Source organism: Suricata suricatta, chromosome 9, assembly GCF_006229205.1.
Source record: "Suricata suricatta isolate VVHF042 chromosome 9, meerkat_22Aug2017_6uvM2_HiC, whole genome shotgun sequence".
Lineage (NCBI taxonomy): Eukaryota > Metazoa > Chordata > Mammalia > Carnivora > Herpestidae > Suricata > Suricata suricatta.
In genome coordinates this window covers 13,552,493-13,574,248 of record NC_043708.1, presented here as the reverse complement: position 1 = coordinate 13,574,248, position 21,756 = coordinate 13,552,493, and the positions used below count along the sequence as shown (strand labels likewise).

The 21,756-nt window shown below is 45.9% G+C and overlaps 1 protein-coding gene across 6 annotated transcripts in view; it reads right to left on the bottom strand.

Annotated features, from left to right (window-relative positions):
• Positions 1–21,756, bottom strand: part of FOXN3 (forkhead box N3) — a 389,030-nt gene that overhangs the window by 108,062 nt on the left and 259,212 nt on the right. For all 6 annotated transcript variants that reach the window (XM_029951013.1, XM_029951015.1, XM_029951014.1 and 3 more), the window contains one exon: positions 2,377–2,441. In XM_029951013.1, the coding sequence (XP_029806873.1) occupies positions 2,377–2,441 (65 nt within the window). The remainder of the gene's footprint in view (positions 1–2,376; positions 2,442–21,756) is intronic.

Genomic DNA, 21,756 nt, shown 5'->3' with positions numbered 1-21,756 from the left:
ATCTGATACATAACCCACTGAGGCCCCCCAGACACCTCTTCTACTTGATTCTAACCTAAACCTTCCAATGGCATGACTGGGCAGCTCCCTGTTTATATACCCGTATTTTTATTGTAAAACATTCACTCATGGGCATGAGCAACTCACTACCCTACGAAAAGGAATATAAAAATATTAATTAAGGAGAACACACACAGTGTTTAAAAAAATCTTAGCACGATAAAAGTGCCTCCAGAAGTCCATATACAGACAGAGCAAATACAACACACAGCAAAGAAGAATTGTAGGAAAAACTTAAGTCTTTGCCTACCCTCTCAAACTCCAAAGAAGAGTCTTCCGATTTTCACATGTACAAAAAAGAAAAAAAGAGCTGCACTGAATTGGCTGCAGATTGAATAAGCATCTGAAATCTACAATAATGTAATTCTCAACACTTAGAGTAATTAGAATTTAAAACCCTATCCAGAAGAGAAAAAATGTCCACACCCATGAGAGAGAATCTCATAGTGAAATCACTCAACTTCAGTACCTTATTGATGTTTTGCTTTGTGCTTTTGCCCTACAGAAACAACCAAAAACTAATATCCTCAGAGGAAATCTTACTTAACGTGAAACTTAATGAGTAAAAATCCAACAAGAAAATGTGCTCGCTAAATAAAATCCCTCTTCTGAAAATAATCCAAGCACGAATGATGTTCGTATCATTGTTATAGATTTGGAGGAAAAATAAACATGCACATAACTTTGAAAAATTCCCACAGGCTCATCATAACTGGTTTCCATTTATATTATATGAAGAGAGAGCAGATTTTAATAAAAGTTATGTATTAATCTTGGAGAGTGGAGGGAGTTTCCTTTTTTCCTTAAATATTAAGGGGATCTAGAATGGTCATTAAAATTAGGATTAGTCAAAACTTCCTGCCTAAATTTCACCCGTACCAAGCAAAAAGGCAGGGAAATCCTTCAGTTCCTGATTTCACAGGCTATTAAAAAGACAATATGTAATTGCATGGCCTATAAAACAACAACACAAACGTGATGACATCTCTTTGAGCCACTCTGGAAACCTGAAGAGAAATGTCCCTTTTCCCAGCCACAATTACATTCCCCTCCTTCACACACCTGGCCAGCCTTGGATGTGCACTTTTCAGGAAAAGATGCTGACCAGCTCTAAACCAACCAAAAGGTGTGGAACTGAAAGGTGTGGAAAGATATGGAACCGAAAGGTGTGGAAAGGTGCGGAACACTGCTCCACAAGCCCAGTCCTGTTCTGAAGCTATTCATACCCCCAGAACCATCCGCTTTTGGCCAGTTGAGCCACTCTCGACACCTCGCCGGTCCGTGGAGGCTATGGGGACAGGAAACTAGAAGGGCCTCGGAGGCCCACGATTCCGGCTTCTCTGCACAGCAGACATCCCCAACAGCGGTAACCCCGCAGCGACCAGAAGGTATCTTATGGCTACTTTTAATTCTTTTTTTTTTAATGTTTATTTATTTTTGAGAAAGAGAGAGACAGAGCACAAGCAGGGGAGGGGGAGAGAGCGAGGGAGACACAGAATCGGAAGCAGGCTCCAGGCTCCGAGCTGTCAGCACAGAGCCTGAGGTGGGGCTCGAACCCAGGAACCTCGAGATCATGATCTGAGCCAAAGTCGGATGCTTCACTGACTGAGCCACCCAAGCGCCCCTCTTACGGCTATATTTAACTGTTTATTCTTCAACTTTATTTGGCCATTTCAAGAGAAACGTAAGAGCCAAAGTAGAAATGAAAGGCAGCTGGAATTCTTTGAGCACGCTGGGGAGGACTGATGGCAAAGCAGTGAAGGGCAGGTGGACAACAGGAAGGATGTCCCCATGCAAAGGGCGCTCGTTGGGACAGGAGAGGGGTGGCTGAACTCCGAGCCTCGGAACAAACCACAAGCAACCTTCCAGGCACACGCGGATGTTGGGGGGACAGCAAAGAACAAGCGGAACCACCACAATAGCCAAAGGGCCGGAACCCCCCAAACATTCCTCATTTCCCGAGCACTGGAAGTATGTCACAGGGGATTTTTGTTTTGCTTTGCTTTGAACCAGCTCCGTTTATGCTAGTCATATCCTGACTGCCACGTAATTCCAGTCTCACCAAAGCAAGCCAGACGCTTCTGGAGTACGACCAGCGGTGACCAACCGAAGAACCAGTCCCCGATTCAAAATAACAATTCACGGCAACCAGGAGACGTGAGGAGGAAGAAATAGAGAGAAATGGACAAAGAGCCCCAGCGCACCGCAGTCACACTTCTTCAGACAGTGCCCGCTCCTCAGGAGGACACAGCTCTCGCCTGCTACCCAGCACGAGGGCACAGAGCTGGGGTGGGGAGGGCGCTCCTAGACACCTACCTTGCAGCAGGGCTCCATTTCTCTTGAAGAAGGTACTGCCCGGCCAGATGGGTGGACCTGATGTGCTGAAACACAAGAGAAGCCAGTGTGAGCACGGACTCGTTTACACTCGACCCCTGCCCCGCCCTTGGAAAAACCGCCTCTCCAAACGGGTCTCTTAGAAGAGACCTCAGCATGCTTCCCAATGATTTACACCCTCCGGAAATGCATCTTTGAGGTTTTTTTTTTGTTTTTGTTTTTTGGTGTTTTTTTTTTTTTTTTTTTAAAGGGAGACAGAGCATGAGCTGGGACGGGGAGGGAAGGAGACACAGAACCCAAAGCAGGCTCCAGGCTCTGAGCTGTCAGCAACAGGGCCCAACGTGGGGCTCAAACCCACAAACTGTGAGATCATGACCTGAGCTGAAGTTGGATGCTTAACCAACTGAGCCATCCAGGCACCCTGCGAAAACGCATCTCTAAAAATCGTGAGATATGGGGCACCTGAGTGGCTCATTCTGTTGCGCATCTGACTTCAGCTCAGGTCATGATCTCATGGTCTATGAGTTCGAGCCCCGCATCGGCCTTGCTGCTGGCAGCCTGTCAGCACAGAGCCTGCTTTCTCTGTCCCCCTCTCCTGGCCACTCCTCTGCTTGAACTCTGCCCCCAAATGAACAGATATGTAAAAATAAATAAATAAATAAATAAAAAATAAACAAAAAACATGAGGTTTAAGTTGAACAGGCATCACATTTCATGGGGCAGAAGCTGTCTGCGTGGGTGTTCTGGTCACTGTCCAGGCCTCTCCCCGCCCCAGGCGCTGACATCACATGCAGGTAAACGAAATGGCAAATTCACATTGTTTAACCTCACAACCTTCAGAAGGGTTGCCAATTTATTCCTAATCTTATGAATTGACGTGGCAGAGAACTTCTATCCATGTCTTCCGGGACCACATGGGTTTTCCGTCACTTCCTAGTGACACCTGCCTGTGAGAAATGCAAACCTGCCTTTCTTGGCCTTTATCCTTACCAAATCCTTAACATTACATAAAGAGCTTTGATGGACTCCCTCCCTCCCCCATCCCCTTGTTTTGTCTCCTGTTTCAATGTCTTGGCTCACAATGTTGCACTCCGTAGCCTATAAAACATTTTGTAGATGTGCTACCGCCCACAGTCTGGTAAGAGGAGAGGCAAGAAAATAAGGAAGATCAGTGTATACAAAGGCACTCTGCTACATTTATAGATGAGCACTTTCACGGTTTTAAGGCACCCAGTGAAAAACTTCATAACCAAGCCAGTCTTAGTAAAATACCCTTAGCGCGGGAAGTAGGCTTTTCTACACCAAGGATCGGTTCCGATTAATGTTAAAAGCACTTAGTCAAAAATGTTACTCCATCCAACTCAGGAGGCAGCACAAACTACCTTCACTAAAATAGTCCACGGCAAATGACACTGGTTAATGCACTGTTGATCACAGCACAAAAAGGAAAAGTTGGCCTGGTAACAGATTTGTAAGTTCGGCGGACACACGCACAAGCAGTAAGAAATCTGAAGGGCTATGTAACGACCACTTTACCAATCAGTCGGGGTCTCTGGTAGTGCAGGATGGCAATCAATACTGTTAACAAGGAGAAACACCAGTGACACATTCTGTTGACCCAAATTTCATTACCAGAGACGCAACAGCACAGCAGGTCTAGGGACAGGGTACATGACTGGTGAGGGGCAGAAAGGGAGGCAGAAAATGGCTCCCGCACAAACAAACACTGTTAAACATCAAACTAATGTCAGATGTGCTGGAAAATACACACGTATGAACCTTGATGTAAATGAACCTTCTTGTTTTATTTTGTTCGGGGTTGACTATACTCAGAATAACACAAGATTAATGTATCAAAGCTACGACTTTTCCAGCAGCCTTCCGAGCTCTGGCAGGTGTGGCCTCTGGGTGGCCAAGATTGACATGGAGGACACCAGATCTGGCTGGGGTCTCGGGGCTGCAGGATGACAGCTGGCTGACTTCTCTTCCATCTGATTCCTGTCCTATTCTGTGCAGGCTTTTAAAGCTCAAAAGTGCATGGAAAATAATGTGCATTAAAATGCTCAAGATCATCTCTTAACGACTCCGGCCAGCTCCCTGGAATTTTACCATCTTATTTTTATAAGAAAGCAGGAAACAGCAAGCTTGGTGTTGCCAATCCTGAATCACCTGATTTCTAAAGATATTTAAAAACTGAGGACTTCATTATAGAGGAGTTGGTGCTTTGAGAGCACTCAGTAATTGAGCATTACTGCAAGAGCCCAAACATCCAGCTTACTTCCACCCAAATCTCCTCTTTATCCTGACCCTGATTTGGCTGAAAAATCAGTAGATGCCAGGAATGAAGTAAACGTGGGGCACTGAAGTCGTGTAAATCCAGTGATTTAAAATAAGGAAAATTCTCTGTATGATAGAAATCTACTCAGCAATTTCTACGACATCCTTTTTATCTAAGTCACTGATCACTATTCTAGTAGTTCTGTTCCGCTGCCCACGTAATCACTACGTGGTGGACAGAGATTTGGACTGGCCCACCCAACTGCTCTTACCTGGCTCCCCGTCAGTGATGAATTCACCGATGGTCTCTTTCTAGCTCAGGTGAAGCTGGTTGCTGTCATGTTAATTGCAAAGCGCTACATGCTTCTTGTGGATGGTCCCTCAAAAAGGCTATTTCTAACTGTTAAGGGAGTCAAGGATTTATTAAGTGACTACGGGGAACTGTCCTTGGTGTTGAGAAGGACCCAGGGGAAAAATTAAAGGCCATATTTATTGGCCCCTAGGAACTTACCTCGCCCTGACCTCCTGTGACTGTCTAAAGAGATATCAACGCCTATAGATAAAAGGGCCAATGGGTATGGCCCTGATGGCTGCAAGCTGGGGAGGCAGCAAAATGTTTATTTCCTCCATCTCATGATGTTCCCAGCTCACTGGCCATTAAAGCTCAAAGTTGGTTTTTAAAAATGACATAAAATTACCTAAAAGTGTTTACTAACCACGGGAATTTTGAGAAGAAGCTAGGGATTGAGGTCTTCACATAGGAGTTGCTGAAGAGACCCCGGAAACCGCTCGTTCATGTGGCAAATCAAGAGGAGGGGAGTGTGCGTGTGACACGTGCAGGGGGCAATGGGGGCTCTCTACACTCAGTTGCTTAAATGTTGGTGACCTGCAAATGGTCACTGCCACGAGAAGTGGCCACTTGGGCCCCCTTAAACCTATTGGCGTGGGTTTTAATCACCTCACCATGGGGCTCACAGGGTATGATGCGGGGATAGTAAATTATCAGTGAGAAACCACAGCAATCGACACCTTTTCAATAAGGTCCTCCAAGGTCCTCCAGGCTGTGGGTGCGCAGGGCAGACGGAGGAGCTGCGGGGATGGAGGCCCTGAGAGGGGACGGGACTTGTCCGAGCATCACAAGGACCGGACCAGGGCTTCCAGTCCCAGCCCACTGTGCCAACACATACACACCAGTGGGCATCACACTACATGCCTCATCTTCACCTTCCTCTTCCAGTCTGCTAGCACTAAACTCTTGTCTCTCCCTCTCCATGGAAGAAAGCTGTGGGTGGTATTTCACTAAGAATCCCAAGGCAAATGGCTAAAATTAACAACACAGGTGTTAGTGAGGATGCAGAAAAAGGAGAACCCTTTTGCACGGTTGGTGGGAATGCAAACTGGTGCAGCCGCTCTGGAAAACAGCATGGAGGGTCCTCAGAAAGTTAAAAGTAGAACCATCCTGTGACCCGGCAATTGCGTCACTAGGTATTTACCCAAAGAATAGAGAAATGCTGATTCAGAGAGATACACGCAGCCTGATGTTTACAGTAGCATTATCAACAACAGCCAAATTATGGAAAGAGTCCAAATGTCCATCCACTGATGAACTGATAAAGAAGATGTGTTTATATATCACACACATACACACACTATGCAATAGTACTCAGCCATCAAAAAGAATGAAATCATGCTATTTGCAATGATGTGGATGGAGCTACAGTCTATTATGTATGCTAAGTGCAATTAAGTCAGGGAAGTCAAATTCCTGATTTCACTTATATGTGGGATTTAAGAAACAAAACAGACGAATAAGTTAAAGAAATAAGATAAAAAGAGAGAGAGAAGCAAACCATAAGAGACTTTTAAGTATAGAGAAGACACAGGGTTGATGGAGGGAGATGGGAAGGGGATGGGCTAGATGAGTGATATATATTAAGGGGGCACTTGTGATGAGCTCCGGGTGTTATGCGTAAGTGATGAATCACTATATTCTACCCCTGAAGTTAATATTACACTATATGTTAACTGGAATTCAAATAAAACTTTGAAACAAACAAACATACAAACAAGAAGAATCTCAAGGCAAAATCCCAGGCTAGAAAAAGCAATCAGACTCACCATATGTGACAGACAGACCCGTGGGCTCATAATTAGCAGACACCACAATGCGGGTCCCACAAATATCTCATTCCAGTAGCACTCTAGCAGAATCCCATGACCTTCAGCACTATACGCCAAACCCATGTGTGACCAAGGAAGCTGAGCAACAGGTTAAGAGGGCCTTGTCTGCCAGAAAGGCAGCTTGTGACCTGGCATTTGAGCACACGGATCCATCTAGACGATCATTAAGACCAGAGCTGAGCCAGCAAAAATCCCATGGGAGGAATAGGAATGATACCATCTCGAACAGCACACCCAGCGTCTGCTGAGTCTTAGCCCTCAATCACTTCCTGGGCTGTACACTCGAAGCTGCGTTACTGTGAACTCCCCAGAGGACACGGCGGGCTACCAGGCTGTGCAGCCCTGAGGTGGCTCTTGGCATAATGATGGGATCTGGAATGGGTTTTCCCTCCACTCGTGAGCTTCCATCACTGTGAGAACCAGACAACTGGGAGCTTCTGCCAAGACCCACACAGGGGTCTTGACTTTCTGGGGGTCTACTGAAAAGCAAATGAAGAAACATACTATTTTCTAAGAACTCAGCCACCAAATATGAACTGTTGTATCTAAAAGAGAGCGCAGGATATGACAATAACAACAGGATACTACACCTTGCCGGGAACCTCAAGGACGTTATACTAAGTGACACAAGCCAGATGCACAGCAACAAATACTGTATTAGATGATAGTAATCAAATTCATAGAGACAGTAAGTTGAGTGGAGGTTTCCAGGGACTGAGGGGCACGAGGTCAAGAACTGTTTAATGGGCACAGAACTGCAGTTCTTTAAGATGAATGAAGAGTTCTAGAGCTTGGTTACCAACCAATGTGAATGCACTTAACACTACTGGACTGTGCACTTAAAAAACAGTTAAGATGGTACTATTTACTGTTATATATATTTTACCACAGTTACATTTTTTTAAGTTTATTTTTTTAATTTATTTTTTTATGTTTTTTATTTATTTTTGAGAGAGAAAGACAGTGTGAGGAGGGGAAGGTCAGAGAGAGGGGGAGGTACAGAATCTGAAGCAGCCTCTAGGCTCTGAGCTAGCTGTCAGCACAGAGCCCGACATGGGGCTCGAACCCACGAACCATGAGATCATGACCTGGGGTGAAGGTCAGATGCTTAACTGACTGAGCCACCCAGGCACCCCCACAGTTACATTTTTTAAATATAAAGTGAGAAACAGAGAGAGGGAGAGAGAGCGAAGGAGTGAAGGAAGAAGTGCAAGAAAGACACCAGAAGAAATAATGCAAAGTCTGAAGAGTTTTAGGCAGTGAAGGACTAACCTACAGGCCGTGTCTGTGAAGGAACAGGGACACGTCTGCTAGAAAGGTCCACAGCACACCGAAATGCAGAAAACCCATATTGATCAAAAATGTAGTGAGGCCAGCCTGTCCGACTCTAGTATTTACAGAGGTCAGAGCTTGCCCAATATTTTGTAGGCAACTGAACAGCCTCCTGTCATATTCTTAGCACTGGGATCAGAATGTGAAGGCCATCTCCAGTCTGGACGTGTGACATCTACCACCAGACTGCGTTTACCCAGAGATGAAACACTGGCAGCACTTGTAATAATGGGGAAATTTCCCGCTCCCCAATACTTGAAATTCTATTGTTTTAGCTCTAACTGTGGACTCATTACCAGGAAGTAACAGAAAAACAACTGTGACCTCCACCACACACTACCACAAACTCCCTGGGTGAAAGATGCCAGCCACTGAAGTTTGGAATGAAGAAATCAGAGCAGGGTGGACAGAGAGACATGTAAGAAGGTATCAAGTTTCATTAAATATCCCCCACAATTTAAGAGCATAGGTGAATGTTCAGAGTCCCTGGGGACACTTTTATAACCTTCCAGATAAAACAGAGCGTGGTAACATTCAAGAGGATCTCAGTGGCTACTTGGTTCTGTTCAAGGTGTGGTGGGGACGGCACAAGATCTGGACTCAGGAGTTTGTGCAGAGCATAGTCTGAACCCCTTTTAACTTGGCCAAATCTCAACTCCATGCCCACAAGCTGAAGGCAATGACAGCATGAAGTGTTTAGGAATGAAACGCAACACTGGACACCCAGTACACTGCAAGAAACCCGGTGGTGATCCCTGACGAGCTGCGGTTAGGTTCGGAGAACTGAAGTGACGTGCTCGGTGCCAGCACTTCCCCTACGGCTCACGCACGTTCCCAGTTTGGCTCTTCATTCCTGTAACAGATGAGGCAGCCACACCTTCATCTTCCTCTTTTCTTTCCAGAAACTTTGAGATCACCTCATTGCACAGTCCCAAGGAATAATGAACAGTTTCTGAAAAATCAATGGATTGCAAAAAGCAAGCTTCACAAGGCCACCTGCTCTACATAACGAAAGCTAAGATAAGAGAGAACTCGGCACCCGAACTGGCAAGTGTGGCTCCACAGCGACCTTCCAGGGTCAGGTGGAACATAGTAGCGCTGGCTAACTTTCAGGAAGGCATTTCTGACACATTTAGACAAAAACAATCTGAGATCAGAAAAGCTACAACAGACAGCGTGGCAAGATCACCCTGAGGGCAAAATACGGACCCCGGGAAGAAATGGAGTCGCTTTGTTACCTTAGCCAAGTGTGAAAACTAGAGACCCATCTTGCCTCCAACTGGATCATCCTACAGAGAGTTCTTAGGTGCCCTTCACAGCCAAGGCCCTGGATGTGCAGGGAGTTGAAACAACATGAGAACCGGGCGGAGGCACCTGCTCTGGAGTAAGAGTGATGGTGTTGGTGTTTCAAAATGGTCCCCCACGCACATTATGAAGTCTAAGGCTTCCCTCCTTGGACACTTTTGAGAACTGCTGTTGACCTCCTCAGGGTTGCTTCACTTTGGCACTCTGGACATTAGGGTGGGGTAACTCTGCCATGGGGGCTTGTCCTGTGCATTGGAGGATCTTCGGCAGCCTCCCTGGTCTCTACCCACTTGATACCAGTAGCAACCACCCCCACTTGTAACAGCGATAGATGTCTCCAGAAACTGCCACTGGGGGAATCAAACAGTCCCCAGGTGAGGACCACTGGCCTGGTGGTCAGTGACCCAGCTAAGCTGGTTCTAGTCTTCTCCCACTCGCAATATCCCAGACCCTCTTTCCACACCTCCATCAGGCAACGTCACCTCTTTTCTGAAACTAAAGCCATTCTGCATAAGCTCACGCACACTCGTTATTTCCACCTGTATCTGTCTGCACCTTCTTCCTTGCAAGTGGCACCCTAGTGCCCTCTTTTCCTCTGGAACCTATCCTCCCTCTAATACCCCTTGTCTCCACTCACCTCCCCCTTCTGAGGGGTAATAACTTCTCATCCATCATCAAACTTCACCTAGCATCCAGACTTCCTCGGCTCCCACAACTCTGCCACACGCTAGCAAAGCCCCCAAGTTGGCATGTGTGCCCAGCCTCGACCCCAGCACATCGCTGTCTCCAAGGACTGGCCACACTCCTCTCACACTGAGCAAAGGGACCTTGAAGGCATGACAGCCACCCTCCCCTCCGCCATGTGCTCACAAGAGAAGCTTGCCTTTATTTTCCTGATTACATAAACTCTATGACTTTTGACATTACCTATTTATTTATTTAGACATTATTCCTTTAAAATCTTTTCCAATTTTGACCTCAAGACACCCTCCTGGCCTGGTTCTCCTCATCCCACTCTCCTTTCTATAAATCCCGTGAGCTCTCTGTCCAGCCTGGACCCCACAATTATGGGCATTTCTTCGCTCTTCCTATTTCATTCCTAGAAGAGTTCATGGACCCGTGGAAAATCTAGCTCTTCCAATTTTGCATCTCCAGCTGATCTTCTGTGCAGACTGTGGAACGCATCTCTGGCTGTGCCCTGACACGACCCTTGGCTGTCACCTCACCAAACAATGAAAGGGTCGGGCTTTCCGCCTCTGCCTCCCTGGTCATCCCCGTGGGCACACCCACACTGCCCTGGGTTTCTCATGTCTCTGTGAGTCCTCTAGGGCCACCATAACAAAGTACCACACGTAAGTGGCCTAAACAACAGAAATTTCTTGTCTCACAGTTCTGGAGGCTAGGAGTCCAAGGTCAACGCTGGTCCCTTCTAAGGGCCAGAAGTGAGAATCTGTTCCATGCCTCTCCCTGAGCTTCTGCAGGTTGACGGCAATCTTTGGCATTCCTTGCCTTATATACACATCGCCCCATCTCTCCCTTCATGTTGACATGGCATTCTCCCAGGGTGTGCTCACCTCTGCTCAAATTTCCCCTTTTCACATTAGCTTAGGGGTCCACTCTACTTCAGTATGACCTCATCTTAACTGATTACATCTGCAATGGCCTTATTTCCAAATAAGGTCACTTTCTAAGGTATTACTGTTAGGTCATCAACATATGAATGGGGGGGGGTGGACAACTCAACTCATCACAGCATCCATAGCTGTGGCTGTCTCTCTTTCCACGTGGTACACTCACGCCCTGCAACACAGAGACACCTGCATCTTCTCTGTCCCTAAATCTCTATCATCTACCACACCTGCTTGGAATGGCTGGCACCTACCACATGTTTACAATGTAACAGCATTCCTCACAAAAACAAGAAAAAAATTCCTCATGTTTTGGTGATCACCCATAACATGCTGAAGTTCAAATTTCTGGAGTGTCCAACACTTTCCTCTCCCATACTCCTGTCTGCGGTCACCCAGTGCTGCCAACCCTTTCTTTCTGAGGTCTTTTGTGTTTCTGCTCTACTGGGTCAAATGATATACAGGGGTTCCCACTAGCGCCCCAACTCCCCCCCCAACCCCAGGCCGCCCTGCCTATCGCCTGAGCCGCCGTCTCCACGCTGTCTTCATATGCTCTGCTTTGCGAAATGCCCCTCAGGAGGCCAACTGCTCCCCAGGAGACCCTCGGGAGGTGTCCATGGTGCCACCAACAGTGGGGGTGGAGGATGGGTGTCTATACGAGGTCCTGCTCCAAAGTCAACAAAGCATGTGATTTTTCATGGGTCTTATATATGGAGTTTCCACATAATTGCTCCCTTGAAGAGTTTGGTGATTACAAAAGTATGTGAAAACGAATAGCTTGTAGGGCAGAATCATGGCCACTATGTTCTCTGTCCCTCAGGAGCCTTGATCTTCCCCACCGTGCTTTCCCTGTTACCCAATATGCCACCTAGTCAGGTCTCCAGAAGACACACGCACCCCATAAACTTCCAAGGCCCATTCTAACCAATTCTGTCCCTCCCCAGCCTGAAATGTCCTCTTCCTGTGTTCTCCTCTCTTGTTCAGGTCCGAATCTGTCCTTTGTGGGTCAGTTCAAATCCCAGATCCCAAGGAAAATGCCCCTGGTCACTGCCAGCCTGGGACCTGTCCCCTACTCTGAATGGTGGAGTCATCACCACCTGTACAGACAGTTGGGAATTGATCACACTCGCCGTATTTTCTGATCTGATGTCTTCTTTACACCTTCAATTCACTTTCCATAGTCTGTGTCTTGACTTCTAAAGAGCAGAAACTCCATGTGGGCAGAGACTGAACATGACTTCTCTCCTAGAATGTGGCCAAGTTTGCTGCATACAGAACATGGGTGTTATTATTCTACTTGGTGATTGTTATAAAATAGCAGAAATGCTACTGTATATCCTAACAGAGAATTACTTCAAACACTAAGGACTTTTATGGACCTAATTAAGTCCCTTACAAAGGAACCAGTCTGTAGAGAGACATTTCTTCTTCCACTATCATCATCTCGGATAAAAACTTAAAAATCTTTAAAAATGGAAACAAAATTATAAATCTCATCATTGACGGGTAAGTAATAGGTTAGGTAATTTAGATTACTCTTTTTCTGTGATTTCTTGATTACTTAGGAATATATAAATAACTAGATAAGCACATGTATATTTCTGATAATATGGAATGCAGGTTTGGGTACACTAAGAAATGCTGCCTGAAACCCCAGTTACAATTTCAGATGCATACAGCTCATGATACATTTTATGAACAGATGCAAAGGTGTTTATCATTATCTCCGTGCTACACAGTTTCTAATTTTACATATGAAAACCAAGGCATCATTTAGCATAAAGTACATTATTTGCATGATATATTTGCATTTGTAAAACACCCACATTTACTTTTACTGCTTAATGGGCCTGGTTAAAATGGGCCACTCTATATAAATGGAGCACACTGGTTCCCAACTCAATGGTGCTGATAAGAAAACAACTCCTTTTAGATGCAAATGAACCTACTAATCACAATTAAAATGGTGGAGTTGAGGAAGGCTGAGCAGCTGTTCCAAGAGCTACAAGTCTAGGGCCAGTTTGGTTCTAGCTTAATCTTTGGAACAGCCTGGACTCCCCAGGAGACATCTGCCGGGGCAGCCAATGGGATAAACTTAACTTTCTAAAAGTGGCTGGGAGATAGCCAATAGCTCGCCAATCTGCGCCACCTGTGTGGGTGTGGCCCACCCAGCCTACGGTGGCGTCAACCCAAACCTGCCCACAGGGCCAGAGTCTAACTAATCTGGTTCAAAGGACAGAAACTGAGCTGAAGGGAGGATGACTACATTTGTAAAACTCACAAAGACACAAGACATAAGACACACACACACACACACACACACACACACACACACACACACACAGAGGAAGAGGTAAATAACTGAAATATTCCCTTAAAACTGTGCAGTCACTATGGAAAACAGTCTGGAGGTTCCTCAAAAAAAAAAAAAATCACACATAGAACTACCATCTGATCTAGTAGTTCCTCTTCTGGACCCACAAAATAAGAACTGAAAGCAAGACCTTAAAAGAGATCACTGTGCACCCTTGTTTACAGCGGCACTACTCACAATAGGCAAAAAATGGAAGCGACCCGAATGTCTATCAGTGGAAGAAGAGACAAAGACCATGGTTTATACACAAGGTGGAATTCAACCTTAGGAGAAGGACATTCTGCCACAGGTGAACTGTAAGGACATTATCCTAAGTGAAAGACACCAGTCACCATATGACAAATACGTAGGATTCCACTTTTATGAGGGACACAGAGTAGTCAAAATCGTAAGGACAGAAAGTACAATGGGAGCTGCCAGGGTAGGTCTGGGGAGTTGCTGTTTAAATGGGTACAGAGCTTCAGCTTGGGAAGATGAAAAAGTTCTGGAGATGGTGGTGGTGACGGTTATACAACAAATGAATGTACCGAACTGCACCGAACCATATACTTAAAAATGGTTAAGTGGCAGGTGATCTGAGGGGCTCAGTTGGTTAAGCGTCTGACTCCTGGTTTCAGCTCAGGTCAAGAATCCAGGGTCGTGGAATCAAGCCCTGCGTCGGGCTCTGCTCACAGTGTGGAGCCTATTTGGGATTCTCTCTCTCTCTCCCTCCCGGTGCCAATCCCAAAAATGGTCAAGATGACAAATTTATACTGTATGTGTTTTACTACAACATTTAAATAATAGATAATTAGACAGATAGATAGGTAATAAAACAAGCAGACATTGTCTAGTGACTGGTCAGTCGCTATGGGGCATGTGGTGCTTCTCTGTTCCTCTGTCCCAAGGCTCTGACAATGGGGGTGGGTTTGTCCACCCTTTCTCACTTGTCCACTCGTTGAATAAATATGTGTTTACCCCTGCTATGTGATATGGTAGTCTAGAAGCCATCCTGTCCTCCAAGAGGCAGGGGCATGGATGGGCACATAGACAAAGGATTCAGGGTTGTACAGAGAATGACACACAGCTCTGGACACAGAGCTGGGAGACCACTGACCTTAGGTCCCTCAATCTCTATGTCATGAATGAAACTAGGCAATAGAGCCTCTTTTTGGACAGGAATCATCAACAATCTCCTCTCTTCCACAAGAACTAACTGAATTTGACCCTCATCTGTCTCTTCCCGGAGGTCTGACAGCACTGCCCTGGACACACGGACTTCAGTATCAGCCGTCTCACCGTTTCTCCAGCTGCCTTCCCCGGGGACACTGCAGACCCTCCAAAGGTGTCATGCACTGAGCTGGACGCTCAACACACAGCCTGCTCCCAAGTGCTCCATAAACGCTGATGACCATCACAGCCCCAGAACAGTCGCTTGGAACAGCTGGGTGCACTCCTGGGGGGCTGAAATCTGGACGATTCCCCCACGGACTTTCCCAGTCTTGTCACTGCTGCCCCACGAATACAGACACCAGGCCCCCTCAAGGAGAGGCTGGTCTGCTGATGGCAGTTCTCTAAGATGGAGCGGCAAAGGGGGCTCGGGGACAGCTCCTAGCCTTGCCCTCTGGAAGTGCAACGGTGGCAGGGCTCAGTCATTGATGACACCCAGCTCTTCTCTCCTCCCTTCCCCGCAGTGGTTCTGTGGAGGTCTTGACTGAGTATCAGGAACCCGGATGAACGTGTGGAACCAACTGGGGACTTGAGACAGAATCAGTGTAGCTAGAGACAAGTGACAGTGGGAAAACCTTTATCTAAAGCAGTACTGATTCCTTTAGAAATGCCTCGTAAGTGAAAATATCATTTCGGCGTGAACTCAGTGGCAAATGCCCTACATGTCCCTGGGCCATCTCACGTAACCCAGAAGCAGGAAGGGTGGCTCACGTGCTTATCTTCTGTCCCAGGATGGCAGCATCATTTTGAGGCCATGACACACAACCACACATTGCCCAACGCACATAAGGCTAATAACGTTGCCTCCTATTATTCCGTCAAACGGATACAACTTTCAGAGAAAAACCTCACTAATAGAAACTAAAGTCACTATGATCTATTCATCATCATTCAGGCTTGCAGAGATCAAGAGATGTGGATACAAGGTTGGATCCAAGTTTTTGATACAGTCTGATTCCTGGTACTTCCTGCAACGCTGAACGCCAGTCACAGATGGGAAAGTGACCTATTTTGGGGGGAACTGTGACTTACCTTGATTATTCATTTCCTCCCTGTGAGAGCCAGTCCCACCCCACGCCCTTCCGCAAAGATGACAGACACAAATGCTGATTTCGGAAAGCTAACGACACGGAGCTGGACACCTCTGTCTGAATGTCACATCAAGGGCACCAAATCCAGCCAGTCGAACAGAGCCTGAAGTTGTACATAACAGCACAGAAGTTTGTTTCTTAGGAAACATTTTCTTTACAGTATATTGGATCTATTTGTGGCTGACCGTGAAGTGACAAAATGGCCAATCTCCATTAATCTCTTATGTCCGCCAAGGCAACAATATTATGATTGGCATCAGCACCCGAAATATGTCTTTGTCCTGATACTTTCAACTGAGTGTAAAGACCTGGCCACGCCCTCAAAGATGCTCCCCCCACCCCTTCCTCACATGGGCTTCCGGGTCACCTCCCTCCCACCTGTACCAAACTCACTGCTTGCTTGTTGACTTTCTCCTGTTCCCAAACATGGGGTCTTCGCATGTACCCTGAGCCCTGCTCAGGCCAACCACGTAAGTGGTTGGACATCCAACTCCACGGGTCCTCGCTCCACATCACGTGGGTTAGGTAAGGCCTATGTAACTGACTCATATAACTTACCTAAAACCAAATGCCCATTTGATTCTTGTAGAAAACTTACGGAAACATTCATTCTTTCTCTTAAAGGGAAATGAAGCAAATAATGTGCAAAGCTTCTTTTACAGTATATTCAGAGAAAACAAGTTTCGAAAAAGCGATGTTGTATCTTGGCCATAGTTATAGAAGCGGGAAACTGTATAGATGGGGGGAGATTGTGCTTTACAAAATTTGGTAGTACGTGGGGACTTTTCAGAGCATTCCTTCCCGGCACGAACATTACGTGTAGCTTTGTGTGAGTTTTGTTTTGTTTTGTTCTGTTCTCCATTTCCCCCTTCTTTGAATTTCCATGGCATATAAAAGTTACCACGCAATTGAAGCTTTAAGCATGGTCAGGAAAACCCTAGCTTCCTGAAACCTCGGGGAGAACTTGACTCCCATGTACGGAAGGTGCTTCCTGGTGCCCAGGCATTACACTCCACTGACCACATGCAGCACACACTTCGTGCCAGGGGCGGACTCCTCACTGGGGCTAGCTGGCCTAAGAGCCCCAAAAGGACACGGCCATTCCCCCAATGTGCCTGCAGAGCTCAGCCCTCAATCAGGCTTAAAAAGGTCTTCCCAGTGGGCTACTTCTGTGCCTTTTACCCACCCCTCTTCAAAAGCAATGCTCAACAGAGTGACATGGCATCCAGCGTGGGACTGGGTCCCAGCCCTCCCCTCTCTGGGTGACAGTTTCCATTCAGGGCATACTTAACAACGTGAACTGCTACCACTTGGCGTGTCTACAAACGCACCAGCTTTCGCGGGCGGTGGTGCCCCTTTAAAATTCGTATAATCCAGTCAACCCTGTTTTCAAAACCACTCCCTGGCTCCCCGTGGCTTGGTGTCACTTCCAAGTTCCTTAGCTCTAAGTGACTGGCTCAACTTGCTCCAGCGTCACCCCCTGCCATCCCTTGTCGTCTCTATTTTTTTCTTTTGCCTGTCATTGCTGCAGACACACCAGAACGCTTCTCACTTGTCTCTGCTCCCTCAGTGGTCTCCGCTTGAAACATCCTTCCATTATCATCTTTGCAAACTCTTAGGTGTTTTTGAAAATGCAGCTCCTCGTTTTCTTTTCACCTTTCCCTCTGCCCAGAACAGACCCAGCCACTCCCATGCTGTTCCCTTTATGTGTATCACACTGTCATCTATTGGCTTATATGGCTATAGACTGCGAAGTCTCCGGAGGAGACCAATTGTTCTATTAGTCTGAGGTTCTTGGTGGCCGACGTGCAGTAGGTATTCAGTAAGTGTCTGCTGAAAAGGCCAGCCTTAAAAAGTATACAGAGCTGGGATCATGGTCCTCATTTGGCAGCTAAGGAAAACTTCCCTCTGAAAGGCAAAGTCACCACGGTCCTGCCACTAGAAAATGACTCATGCTCTTTCCACTAGAGTACGATGTTTACATAACCCACCTCTCATTTCCTGTTGTCTCCTGGGTTTTGTGATCTACAGGAAATAAAAGTTTACCGAATGTTTCTGAGCATCTATACATTGGCATTCAGAACGGACACCTAGGACACTCCAATAATTCACCATTATCGGTGCATCTAGTTTCACTTGGAGCTCAGGCAGCCAAGCGCTAAATTAACATTACTCTGCTCAGCAGAGGTGATGGGGCTCTGAACAGGCACAAGATGCCTGCATAACTTTGAAGAAGAGATTTACACACCCCCTTTGTCTCCCGAATGAATGGACTCAAGAGCTGCAGTAGTGCATAAACGGTCCTCTCCACTGTTTATAGTTGAAAGCAGCCGGTTGGTTTCAGCTTCTTGCCGGTGATCACTCCGCTAAAAATAGCTTTGATGCTGTCACATGCAAACTTGAGCAGAACCTGAAAGCCGTTCCCCTTTTAGTTCTGAGCCAGTTCAACTTTAAAAGAGAGGCAGCTGTTAACATACTCCAACGTGTTTACATGATGCCGAAGAAGGAGTTTAGCTCATAGTAAAACAAAACAAAACAAAACAAAAAAAAACACCAAAAACCCACCACGCATCGAAAAGGGACAAAAATGGGTTTACAGCCTCTAGTGACGATACTTCTTTCTGCTGAGCTGGAGCCTGGGAGGAACAGTGAGTTTGGCCGGGAAAATCCAACATGCCCTGGTTTAAGGGAGCCACCGCAAGCACAAGTAAGGTAGAGACACAACACAGACACTTGCTGCAATGCGGGATTTCTGACTCTGCTAGGGGCAGGGCAGGAGAGGTGGCAAAGAATACAGCAGGAGAGAGGAAAATAACTTACAAATGTGGGAACTTTATTTATTTTATCTTGTTACAAACCTCTAAGCTGTTCTTAGAAATCAAGAAAATAAAGAAGGCAATACATCCAACATCTTGGCCATTCCTTTGAAGCCTTACATTGGACACTGGGCAACTGGACCTTTCTGGATACCAGACCCAAAGTGAGGCGCCGGCAGAGTACAGGCTTGGAAACCAGAAGGAACATGAACTTGCATCCCAGCTCCTCCCCTTGTGGCCCATCGGACCCACTGTGTCTCCCTCCCCGCCCCTGCCACACTGGGTCTGAGCATAAAGTGAGAAAATGTACGCCAAAGTGCCCGACAAGACAATCAGCAATGTCCTTTAGAAACACGTGACCGATGAGAGTGTGCAGACAAGGGTCTGGGGTCTAGTCTGGGATATGGCGCAACTTCATTTTTTAAAAAAGGCACCAAGGATACAGTGGATTTTTTTTCTTCCTTCTTAACTCAGCATGCCCAAAGGACGATTCACGCCAGGTCTGCTTATGAAGTGAGAATTATGTTTTATGAGATCTTGTCCTAGAAAACTTGCACTGAGTGTGGCTGAGCAGAGGGGGAGGGGAACAAGGGCCCTGGCTGCCACTGGACGTAACCACGTGCCCTGGGTGCTCACTGTGGGCGATGGAGACTGCAGTCAGGGACAGGGAACTGGGGACACCAGCTCCTGAGTCAGGGTCCTCACGGGGGACGTGTAGGCTAGAAGTTGCAGAGATTTCACAACCCATAATTTAACAAAAACCCTCAGCTTCTTTTTAGGAGACCTTAAGGAGACAATACCTCTGTGACATCACTGCCCCATTCTCCGAGTTTTTGTGCCCGAGAAGCCTACATGTGGCTCAAGCATAAGAATGCACGGGTTCTCTAAACATACTGTAAATTTCAGCAGCACATGGAGGTTATATTAGCGCAGGAATTTATCGCTTAAGTTATATATATTTGAACAACAGAGCAGACTCTATATACTGCTGTATCTTTAATGCTCGTTTTTTTGTTAACAAGACAAAAGAATTTACTGTTAACTGCCAACAGCTTGCTGGCAGCTAATACCGCGATTAGCTGTTGCCTGGCAACAGTCAAGCATGCTTCCTCCCAAATCAGGAAGAGCCACTGCTAAATCGAGACTAATTACAAAACGGGACAAATATTTAAAAGCTTTATATTTATTAAGGATTTGGGGAGAATACCCTAATAAGAACGATTCCTATTAGACAGATTTAACCAAACACAATGCATATCTGTCTTTGTCTTACTGTCCATTCTCCGGAGATCATTTTTGGAAAACTGGATGTTTTTACAACTTTCCTAATTTCCCTAAATATTGTACTAACGCAAAACCATATGCTTACATTTTGTAGAAGTCTTTTGCCTACTTTTCTAAGAATAAGGATGAAGAGAAACACCACAGACACCTAAGTCTTTTTAAAATAGATATACTTGCAAAGGAATTAGGAGGATACTAGCTGGAGGAAAAACCCAACAGCCTGAATCTCAAAGTTTCTACCTTTGTCTGCATTCTCAAGTCCTTCTATTCCAAGAGTCGCTCAGAATTCTCTGGGTGGAAAATGAGTCTAGAGGTTTTTCAGAGTCCCCAAAGCTGGCCTCCCTGCCATCAGGGCTATGTTTCTGGTGGCAAATTCTTGAGCAATCAAAATTCTCAAGTCTAGAGACGGTGCTTCATTCCCTAGAGGGGGAGCTGGAGGAGGAGGAGAACTACACACACAGAAGGTTTGGGCCCCTGTCACATGCACGTATCTTTTGGAGAGAACAGGAATATGCTCCCCAAAAGACGAGACACCGGCTACAGCGGTAGAGCAGAAACCAGACTGCGGCTGATCACACTGTACTCCCCTACAGCCAACAATGGCATTTACATTTTTAAGTGGTTGAAATTTTAAAAAAATAGTAAAAATAAATTAAAAGGGGGCGCCTGGGTGGCTCAGTCGGCTAAGCATCCAACAGTTCAGGTGGTCATCAGAACCCATGTCGGGCTCTGTGCTGTGCGTGGAGCTTGCCTGGAATTCTTCTCTCTGCTCCTACCCTGTATGTGCCCACGCATGTGCTGTCTCTCTCTCAACATAAATAAACATTAAAACATAAAATAAAATAAAATAAGAATATTTTATGACCTGTGAAAATTACATGAAATCCAAATTCCAGTGTCCATAAATAAAACTTTATTGAGATACAATACACTCCTTCATTTATGTATGTTGATTTTGTGCTAACCATTTAGTATTTGGTCCTTTCCAACAAAAGTTTGCAGACTTCCAAAGAGGAATAAGAACAGTGGTGTTTTACTTCTTGATAAAGAAAAATTGATCTTTGGATTAACTTTAAACATGATCAAAACAAGGCAAATAAGCCATTTCCCACTGAAAGACCTTGGGTCTTGGGCTGCTTAGTGAATCCACTGCATCAAAATTTCCAGAAAACAGTCCCTATGGAATGCTAATTAAATTAGCATTAAATTTAATAATCATTACTTGGAATCTTCAAAATGTTTTTCTTAGATGGTTTCTCCTCTATCTTGTTAGTAGTAGGGCAATCAGAGCAACTCATCAGACGGTCCATGTAAATCTACACCGTTGTCCAAGCTCAAGTAATTTTGTTATTAAAAACAAACATGAGCACTGCTTTTTAGGTCTGAGAGGAATATGGAATCAATTATGTTTTGTGTGTTAGTAAGCCCACCCACCAGATAATGCTGTATGTCCCTAAACTTTCCTAAGGGAGCACTGATCCAGATTAAAATTCGGACGTGCCCTTGCTGAAGTCTGAAGCAGCCAGAGGTCCTGCCCCAGGGGCTCAGTATCTCCTTGAAGCTCCCTGGCAGGTCACACTTGTGCTTATACTTTACAGGCACCTGTTTCGCATCCTATTACAGACGACGGTTTGTGCTCGACCGTGGCCCTCCTCCGCTAACCATCTTTCCCAATTCCGCTGCAACAAATGCTGAGCAAAAGTGCCACTTTTCAAGCCTTCCAGAATCTCCGACAATAAATCCTAAGGGAGTCCCATTAATCAAACCCGAGGATATGCCAGAGATAAGTAACTCTGGGTCACTCTGCCCCTGACATGAGAAAGAGAAAGGGCCAAAAGACCTTCAAGTTTTGTCAGTATTCAAGA